The sequence below is a fragment of the Drosophila sulfurigaster genome, chromosome 2R (assembly GCF_023558435.1).
Source record: "Drosophila sulfurigaster albostrigata strain 15112-1811.04 chromosome 2R, ASM2355843v2, whole genome shotgun sequence".
Taxonomy (NCBI): Eukaryota; Metazoa; Arthropoda; class Insecta; order Diptera; family Drosophilidae; genus Drosophila; species Drosophila sulfurigaster.
Genome location: NC_084882.1, coordinates 35956303 through 35967016, shown reverse-complemented (window position 1 = coordinate 35967016; position 10714 = coordinate 35956303). Strand labels below are relative to the sequence as shown.

The 10714-nt window shown below is 37.5% G+C and overlaps 1 protein-coding gene across 1 annotated transcript; it reads right to left on the bottom strand.

The window, feature by feature from the left end:
• Positions 1-3993: 3993 nt before the first annotated feature.
• Positions 3994-6179, bottom strand: LOC133836846 (uncharacterized). The gene is made up of 2 exons (XM_062267433.1): positions 5885-6179; positions 3994-4715 (listed from the first exon to the last, which is right to left on the bottom strand). The coding sequence occupies exons 1-2, from the start codon at positions 6177-6179 to the stop codon at positions 3994-3996; spliced, it is 1017 nt and encodes a 338-aa protein (XP_062123417.1).
• Positions 6180-10714: the final 4535 nt, after the last annotated feature.

Genomic DNA, 10714 nt, shown 5'->3' with positions numbered 1-10714 from the left:
TGTATCTGTATCTGTATCTGCTTCTGTATCTGTATCTTCAGCTCACTGTGTGTGTGCTTCCGTTCTTGCTGCGCTGATTGGGCGTATTTTGTTATTTTCATGTTGGTGCAACGTCGCCGCCGCCTTCTGCCTGCTTCATTCTGCTCGGCTGTCAGTCAAGCCAACTCCAGCAGACGTCCTGCCAGCCCGGCAGCTACTCGTCTATTCTCACTCTCTCTCTCTCTCTCGTTTTTTGCACCACGTAATTAAAACTTGAAACGCATATGAATTAGAAAAAATACGGCAACGCGACCCGGAACACAGCAGACTCCCCTTTTTATAGGGAACACAGTCGGAGTCAGGCAACCATTCTAACATTCTGCCATTCCGTCTCACATCGTTAACATCGCTGATTAAGTTTCTTGTCCTGTGTCACTCAACGTGATTTGAAATAAAAATTTACAGCGCCCGCAGCTCAGCTTGAATCCCTAAACTCGCATCCCGAATCCTGAGTCCTCAGTCCTGAATCCCTAACCCTTAAACCTCTAACCCTAAAACATTAACCCGCTTGTGCATCAGTTACTTTTACTCATGTTTTACTTTATGCCGCTTGTTGTCTTTATCTTTGCTTCAACTTTTGACTCTTCTCTAACCATTGATACCAAGGCCTTGCAAAGATGCCCAATTCAAGTCGGCCTCTTCCTCGATGTTGTGAGAATTGTTATTTCCCCACAGCTTCGAACTCTCGGTGCTTTTCTTGAGTGTCCTTAAATGTGATTTTCAAATTCCATTTAAAAGTCTAGGATTTCCACTTTTGGATCATTTATGATTTTTTAATTCCAAATAAAAGTCTACGATTTTCATCTTCGGTGCTTTTTTCACTGTCCTTAAATATGATTTTTAAATTCCAATTATACATATGTCTAGAAATTTTACCTTCAGAGCATTGCTTAAATGCCTTTAAATATGATTTTTTTATTCCAATAATAAGTCTAAGCTTTTCACCTTCGAAGCATTTGTTCATAGGATATCCACCTTTGGACTATTTTAAATATAAGTGTCAAATTCCAAATACAAATCAATTAAAATATAAAGCTTAAGCTTGTCCCTGATTTACTTGCACGCATTTCTTCAAGAATTTCTATTTCACTTTTTGTTTTTATTTGTATAAATATATCTTACATTTTTTTTGGCCTTTAGCTACATCATAATATTCACTCTTTTCACAATTGAAAAAGCACTTGAGTTAACCTCTGCGATTCCTCCTGTTGGCTGCCGCTCTTTTCCTGGCAGCAGCCCTTTTCTTGGCAGCTATCCTCTTCCTTCTGGCTGCCTTAAGACGTTGCAGTTTCTTCAGTTTAGCAAGCCTGCTCTTCAACTTTGCCACAGCAGCAGCCAAAGCGCTTGAGCTGGAGCTGGAGCTAGAGCTAGAACTGGAGGCGGTTGTGGTGCTTGTGCTGGTTGCGGTGCTGGTTGATGAATCTGAATCTGAATCTGCAGACGATTCTGTGGAAGTGGAAGTGCTAGATTCAGTAGTTGTCGTCGTCGATGACGTTGTCGTCGTTGATACTGAAGATGACGTCGTAGAGACATTATCCAAGCAACTGGCCAGGATAACACAGCCCACAATTATCGTTAGGATTCTCATGTTCAAGTTGAGTTGATGTCCAAGTGTGATTAGCTGAAATTTGAGCTGTTCTTTTTATAGATAGTCAGCTAATAACTAAATTTAGATATATGATCATGCGTCACACTTCTATTGTGAGCGTCACTCGAGTGTGAGCGAATGCCCTTCAATGGAACGTTTCAATATTTACTCAACTGCTGACCGTGAAAGAACTTTGGGACAATGCACAACACAAAAAGGAAACAAGGAGCTTCTATTTTTACTCAATTTTCATTGCAAAATGTGACTAACAACAAGGCTAAGTTTTTTTTTTTTAAATTAGATAGCATGAAAGGCCTTTGTCTCTCTTTATATTTCGCAGACACAATCACGACTTTGAACGTGAATTAAGCGAAACCAGATGTGTCTGCTCAGACACATTATAAAAGTAGGTAAAATGCTAAATGTCAGGTTAAAATTCTAACAAATTTAGAGGGCATGCAACAGAACAGAAAAGAACTCCATTTTGTTTAATTTGTGAGAAATTAATTTTTATTTATACACTAAAATAATTATACCAGCTACCTATAGGGTATAATAACTTTGTGCCAGCACGAAGAAGGAGTCATCTCCGACCCTATAGAGTATATATTCTGAACTCGTCTCAGCCAGTATAGCCACGCCCCTCTGTCCCTCTGTTCGTCTGTCTGTCTGTCCGCCCATATGAGCACTTAGGTCTCAGAGACTGTAGTAGATTGAGATACCATTTTCTCTGGCAGTCATTATTTTAATATTTTTGCAAAATCGATAAAAATCGAATAATAAACGTAATTTTTAAGCTTTTTTTGTGTACATACAGTATTAACTATAGTCTTTATGATTCCTGAAAATTTGATTGCGATCAGATTAAAATTATAGGAGTTCTTAGAGTTATTACTTCCTACGGGTCTTAGTTGCTTTGGCTGACAATCTGGTATATTTTGCACTCAATGTAATACTGCAGTTCTGTAACAATATACTTAAAACAGCCGTTAGTATATTTTAAGATTTTTGTGGTATATGAATTTGGTATATTTTAAAATTAATACAGCGCTATGTTGCTTTTATTCAAAATGAGTAGCGGGTATCCAACAGTCAATCACACTCGCCTGCAGCTTACATAGAAATAATTAGTATTGCTTTATGGTATTCAACAATGGTATATTGTTAGACCAAATGTAATTTCTATATATTTCTTTATTAGTGGGTATATTTTAATTATTATTATTAGTGGTGCTTTCAGGTAGTAAAATTAGGCATGATAATGTATTTAATGTTCTATTTTTGAGTACTTTATGGTATACGTTTAACCTCTACGATTCCTTCTTTCTGTTGCAATGGATCTAAGTTGAGGATCCCCTCGAAACACCTGAATCTGCTGGAAGTAGCTGATCTCGTGGAAGCAGCTTCTCTCCTGGCTGCTAGCAGCCTTACGCTTGGCAGCAATTCATTTCCTTCTAGCTGCCCTCAGACGCGCCAATCGCTTCAGTCGAGCTAGCTTTCTTTTCAGACGAGCCAAATCTGCTTCAGAGCTCGTAGTGGTGCTGGTGGTATCAGATAAATCCGTGGTTGTGGAAGTTGTGTCTTCAGTCGTTGTTGTAGTTGTCGTTGTAGTTGTTGTTGAAGTCGTAGAGGTACCTTCGGCATGCTTAACCAGACAAATGGCCAGGATAACACAGCTCAAAATTGTCGTTAGGACTCTCATACTCAAGCTGAATCGATGACCAGATGTGATTTTTTGCATTTGAACCAATTCATTATATAGGCAGAAATTTAAATTTCTGCAGCTGTCAAAATAATATACTTAATGTAACAATTATATTATTATATATTAGGTCTAGTCATAAAATATTATTTTGTTAATAGCCGCTACAAGCGACTTTCAAGGTTAAGGCAAAATGTGATTGACAACAAGGCTAAGCTTTTCAAAATTTGCTAACATGAAAAGCCTTTGTAATCACGACTTTGAACGTCAATTAAACTAAACCATATGTGTCGGATCATATGCATAATAAGAGTAGGTAAATAATTTTAGATGTGTTCCTACTGTCGAAGCAAATGAAGAAACCAATAAAGAAAAGTGTAACTTTGCGATCGCATGAAATACTTAGAAAACTTCAATTTTATATAAATAAAACACCTTGGTATATTTTGTACACTATGGTATATTTTGTACTCTATGGTATATTTTGTACACTATGGTATATTTTGTACTTCATGCTGTTTTGTTAAGTCCAATATAATTTTGTATTTAAAGAAAAGATTTTAACGATGAAGCTGCTTTCAAATAGCAAAATTTGAGAATTTGAAAAGGCAATTAATGTTAATTGGTTTAAATGTTAACATACTTAAGAATGAATTCATTTTAGTTAACCTCTGCGATTCCTTCTCCTTCTTGCACCTGATCTTCTAGAAGAAGACGATCTCCTGGAAGCTCCCGATCGGGTGGAAACATTTGCTCTTCTCCTGGCTGCCCTTCTCCTGGCGGCCTTTTTCTTGGCAGCAGCTTTACGCTTGGCAGCAGCCTTACGCTTGGCAGTTGCTTTCTTTTTGGCGGCCCTCAAACTAATCAATAGCTTCAGTTTAAGTAGCTGTTGTCTGAGCCGGGCCTGAGCTGCAGCAGAGCTCGTAGTGGTGCTGGTTGTATCTGATGAGTCCGTGGTTGTGGAGGTTGTGGCTTCAGTCGTTGTTGTTGTCGTCGTCGTAGATGTTGACGTGCTGGCGCCTCCGGCGTGCTGCACCACATAAACTGCCAGGATAACACAGCCCAGAATTAGCGTTAGGACTCTCATACTCAAGCTGAATCGATGACCACCTTCTCCTGGCGGCCTTTTCTTGGCAGCAGCTTTACGCTTGGCAGCAGCCTTACGCTTGGCAGTTGCTTTCTTTTTGGCGGCCCTCAAACTAATCAATAGCTTCAGTTTAAGTAGCTGTTGTCTGAGCCGGGCCTGAGCTGCAGCAGAGCTCGTAGTGGTGCTGGTTGTATCTGATGAGTCCGTGGTTGTGGAGGTTGTGGCTTCTGTCGTTGTTGTTGTTGTCGTCGTCGTAGATGTTGACGTGCTGGCGCCTCCTGCGTGCTGCACCACACAAACTGCCAGGATAACACAGCCCAGAATTAGCGTTAGGACTCTCATACTCAAGCTGAATCGATGACCAGATGTGATTTGCTAAAATTGAACCTCATCTTTATATAGCTAGTGAAAAATCAAAATTTCTGCAGCTGTTACAATAATATACAATTAACAAACATATTATTATAAAATAATTGTAGTGGTAAAATATTCTTCGCTTTACATAGTTCAAGCAACTTTCGAGGTCGAGTGAATGCTCTTTTATATTTACTCAACTGTTGGACGTCAAAGAACTTTCAAATAATGCGCATCGCAAAATAATAGAATAAGAGCTGCTATTTTCACATACAATATTTAATGTGCAATTGGACTAAAAATAGAACCATTTGTTTTGAAATATGCTAAACATATACAGGCACAAAGTACTAAAGTAAACAATATTTTGAACGTCAATAAAACAATGACGTACGTGTTCTGGATAGTCTTCTGACGTAATGAACTTCGTCATTTAAAAGGAAGTTACTTTTGGCATTTGGTATTAGTTTTAAAAATTTTACAATGGCATAACGTAAAAAACTAGAAGCTGTGAGACAAGCTTTAGAAAAACCAAGTTGACTTAGAAAGCAAGAGATACCATAATTATATGAAAAATATACGAAATATAATCTTTGGTATATTGATATCACATTTACATTAAAATGTAAATTTAGAATATGGTATATTTTTCAATCAATATACCAAATAATTCTTTCAGTACATTTTTGGTATATTTTTTGGTGCGTGTGTGACAAAATAATATACCAAAAATAAATATATATAATATAACATATATATAGTATCAAGATAATATACCAAAATACATTGAAATATACCAAATGGTATAATTGCTATAGGAATATACCAAAGACATTACACCCCTGCGCCAGAAAACTGTTTTACCATATTTGTACACAAAATTATTTTGTAAATAACTGCCAAGTTATTAATTAATAACTAATAGTTATTCCTCTCAGTAGCACACCATTAAAAACTGACAAATTATTGCTGCACTTAATGTTTATTGGTTCATATTCAAAAGTTCGATATCTTTAATTCCTTCTCCTAGTACCTTCTCTCCTGGTACCAGTTGATCTCCTAGCGAGCCTTCTCCTTTCGGCAGCCAAAAGCCTGCGGATTCTCCTTTTCTCACGGGCGGCCCTGAGACGTTCCAAACGTCTGAGACGCTTCAGCCTCCTTCTCAACCGTTTAAGTGCTGCGGAAGAGGAGCTAGAAGAGCTGGAGCTAGAGCTAGAGCTGGAGCTTGAAGTGGTGGTGGTTGTGTCACTAGAAGATTCAGTAGTGGTTGTAGTGTCGGAGGAGGATTCCGTGGTTGTTGTTGTTGTTGTCGTTGTTGTCGTAGATACTGCCGTGCTGGCGCCTCCTGCGTGCTGCACCAGACAAACAGCCAGGATAACACAACTCAGAACTAACGTTAAAGCCCTCATATTCCCGCTTAGTGGATGACCAAGTATGATTAGCTGCAAGTTGACCTGTTCTTTATATAGCCAGCTCACTTGCGAAATTTTAAATTTCAAATTTCTGCAGCTGTCATAATAATGTAGCCTTCAATAGAGCCATTTAATATTTACTCAACTGTTGTCCGTAAAAGAACTTTTGGACTACCGGTTAGTGCCAATTTTCCATTCCGTATTTTGCATATTTTGATGTTTCTGGGTTTTCCTAAATTATTTAGAATGAAAATCTTTTGTTCCCTCATATTAGGCTCGTTAAAATTTGCCACAAGTCGAGTATGCAAACATTATTTGTTTTTATACCTATTTTTAAACTAAAACATATGTGTTCGCCAAACCAGCGGTAGACTGTGACGTCACAGAACGAACTGTGTTATTTAGGCTTATTCTTTTAAATTATATTTCTTTGATGGAGTTTGCAATGGCATGACTTAAATAAGAGGCCGCCAAAAAACAACTTAATAATAATGGTACATATAACAAAGTGTCACACGAGGTTGTCGTTTGAAAAGAATTAGTTAATAAAAGCACACTTTATATATATGTAAATATTTATCACAAAAGAATAATAACATATTCAAAATTAAAATAACAAATACGAATACCAAAAACGAAGAGGCTCGCTTGCCTTTGATATACCCGCTACGCCATTTCAAAGAAGCGAAACAGTGTTTAACTAGATATACAAAACTTAGTATACCAAAAAAAATCCTGAAATATACCATAATCTATATTTCCAATATACTACTCCATGTAAAATATACCATGGAATATAAAATATACAAGATACCATGGATTCAAGAATATACTAAATTTTCAACCAAAAGTATTAAGCCTCTGCAGTTCAGTATATCATGAATAACTCTCTTAAGTGCTTATCTAAAAGCAACCAAATTTTCAGGTATCAAGATTGTTCTTATAATTGCGTTAAAAACCGCAACGGAAGTCTTATTTGCGTGGACGGAAGAAAGAGAAGAAATTATTTTTTTAATTAGCTTCTTTATTTAAGTATCGAACCAGTACAGCAAGAACAAAATAGTACTATAACAACACAGGTAAAAGAAATGTTTATGTTTGGGCCAAACCTCATATTAGTTTAAGGTGTTTCTGAGAAGTTTACTATTGGGTGAACGTTTTGGCGAGCCCTTGACGCTTCAATCGCCTCAACGGTCTAGCTGGTAGTAGTCTCCTAGCGAGTCTGTTTTTATGAGTTAGCAACCTATCGCTATATCGGCTTGTGGGTCTGCCAATCTGCTCCTCTACAGAATGTATTTCCAAATCGCGGTGTAGGGTGTATCCTCTCACGTACCAAGGGCAGCTTGTAATTCGCCGTAACATCCTATTCTGCAGTACTTGGATGCGCTTGTAGTTTGATTTGGCAGCAATCCCCCAAATCTGCATTCCATATATCCAGATTGGCACTATGCAATGCACGTATACTGCTCTTTTTGCTCGAAGAGACATTTTGATTCTTTTGTTGAGCAGCCAGCGCAATTTCTGTAGCCTTTGGCCACAGTTCTTGGTGACAGCTTTTAAATGTGGCGCAAAAGTGAGTCTCTTGTCTAGAACGATACCAAGATATTTTGCAGAGGTAGGTTGTTCCAGTGTCACGCCTTCGAAGTGAAAAGCTGGAGTGGATGAGATTAATCTTTTCAGCGTAAAACACGGGTTAACTGTTTTTGTGGAATTAACCTTCAGATTCCACCTTCTGCACCAAGCTGCCAAGCTATCCAGGTATCCTTGGAGTCCGTTTGCAGCTTCTACGCTGCTTGGAGAGTTGTATAATACCGCAATGTCGTCCACATAAGTTGCAATGAGAGCCTTGGAGGGATCTTCCATAAACCCATTGGGATGGGTAGGTCATAGGTGTATAGGGAGTACAGCAGAGGTCCTAAAACACTACCCTGCGGGACTCCAGGTCCATTTGGCATGTTGAAGAATATGAGTCTCTAACTCTGACCTTGAACTCGCGTCTATCCATATACGATTTTAAGACTCCGTAGAATGGAGCAGGTAGCAGCATTTTTATTTTACACAGAAGGCCATCGTAGAGAAGAAAATTAATCTAAAAACAAACTCTATTTGCGTGCAATAATACCAAGAGTTGTCAAAAAAATGTATCTCTATCTTTAACAGTTCATTAAATCTAGGTGTTCCTACATTAACTGATTGGACAGAAGTATAATACCCTTCTACGGGTAGCTGGCTTAATCATATCAAGATGATAATTTTATGCTGCATTCAATGTTTATTGCTTCATATTTAAATGTTCGACATCCTTAAGTTCACAATACAATCCTTCTCCTGGTAGTACCGCTTCTCCTGGAGGTACCGCTTCTCCTAGAGGTACCGCTCCTCCTGGAAGAACCGCTCCTGGTACCACTTGTTCTCCTAGCTAGCCTTCTCCTTTCGGCAGCCAAAAGCCTGTTGTACCTCCTCTTCTCTCTGGCCAACCTCAGACGACTCAAACGTCTGAGACGCTTCAGCCTCCTTCTCAACCGTTTAATTGCTGCGGAAGAGCTAGAAGAGCTGGAGCTAGAACTGGAGCTGGAGCTTGAAGTGGTGCTGGTGGTGTCACTAGACGATTCAGTAGTTGTGGTGTCGGATGAAGAGGAAGATTCCGTGGTAGTTGTTGTTGTTGTTGTCGTTGTCGTCGTAGATACTGCCGTGCTGGCGCCTCCTGCGTGCTGCACCAGACAAACTGCCAGGATAACACAACTCAGAACTAATGTTAGGGCCTTCATGTTCACACTGAATCAATGACCAGGTATGATTTGTTGCAATCTGTCCTGAGCTTTATATAGGCAGACCGCATACGGAATTGAAAATCGCTGCACCTGTCATAATAATCTCTAAGAACTCCTCAATAGAGTCATTTAATATTTGCCCAACTGTTGGCCGTGAAAGAACTTTTTGGCAATGCAAAACGGGTTGTTGCCATTTTCACATAATATTTTTGCAAAGTTTCGTTTGCAATAACGCTGGTTTTTCCAAAATAAGTTAGTATGAAAGCTTTTGTTATGGCACTTAAGGCTCATTATAATTTGCAACAAAGCGCTTTGAGCGTCATTTAAATGAAAGCACGTGTCTCTTTCACAAAGGTAAAAGAAGGCTGGGAAGTCATATAATTTTGTCATTTTAATAGCTTGTTATTTTTCTTGAAATTTTAGTTGTTTGAAGGATTTAGTGTTGGCATAACAGCAAAACTCGAAGCAGTTTAAGAATATCAAGTATACAAAAATAATGGTATTAATACCAAAGTGCAACGCAGGCGAAATTATAGTTTGGTAATTATGGTCACTTGATTCCTAATTGAAATGTAATATATGTTTACATAGAAAGAAAACTTTAATTACAAAAACTAGTATGAAATAGTTTGGATTTTAAATAAATCTTAAATAAATAATGAATAAATCTAAATAAGTTAGAAAATACAGGAAGCTTTCAATTTGATTTTCTGATAAAATAATAAGAAATGTATAAGGCTATATTATATATATAAATATAATACTACATTCAAAAACTAGCATGAGGTACAAACTATACCAGAATATCTCTTAAAGATCAAAATAATTTCATTGTTTCGTATTTGACAGAAATAACGAAATTACAGAGTTTTTAACTTGTTTTTGTACTCTCGATGCAATATTATATTCAAAATATACATATCATAGAGAAAAATATATACCAGATTGTCAGCCCAAGCAACTAAAATCCGAATGCCGAGCTGCATTTTGAAATACACCATTGCTTTTTTTAAATAACATGTACAACTTTTATCTCATTGCAACCAAATTTTCAGTATCATAAATATTGTGGTTATAATTGCATGTATAGATTCGATTCCTTATAATTTTCGGGGTTAGAAGTGGTATTAGCAAAAATTTGAAACAACCTTGATATCCTAGCAACAATAACAAGTGCTGTCGAAAAATCTTTATACCCGCTACCCATAGGGTATTATAACTTTGTGCCGACAGGAAATGTATGTAACAGATAGAAGGAGGCATCTCCGACCCTATAAAGTATATATATTCTTGATCAGCGTTAACAGCCGAGACGATCTAGCCATGTCCGTCTGTCCATCTGTGTGTCTGTGTCTCTGTCCGTCTGTCCGTCCGTCCGTATGAAACACTGGATCTCAGAGACTATAAGAGAAAAAAATCGAATAACAAGAGTAATTTTAAAGCTATAGTTGCGATATATACTATAATTACTAGAGTACTTATGATTCCTGAAAATTTGGTTGCGATCAGATAAAAATTGTCGAAGCTATTAAAAAAATAGAGGTCTTAGTTGCTTTGGCTGACAATCTGGTATATTGTGCCGCCTATGGTATATTTTGAATACTATATCGATATATCAAATATATCAGTTGATATATTTTAGTATTTTTGTAGTATATTCGGTGTATTTTGAGAAAAATACCGCAAAATATATTTATTTTATTCAAAATGGGTAGCGGGTATCTCACAAACGAGTTAACTCGACTGTAGCTTTCTTACTTG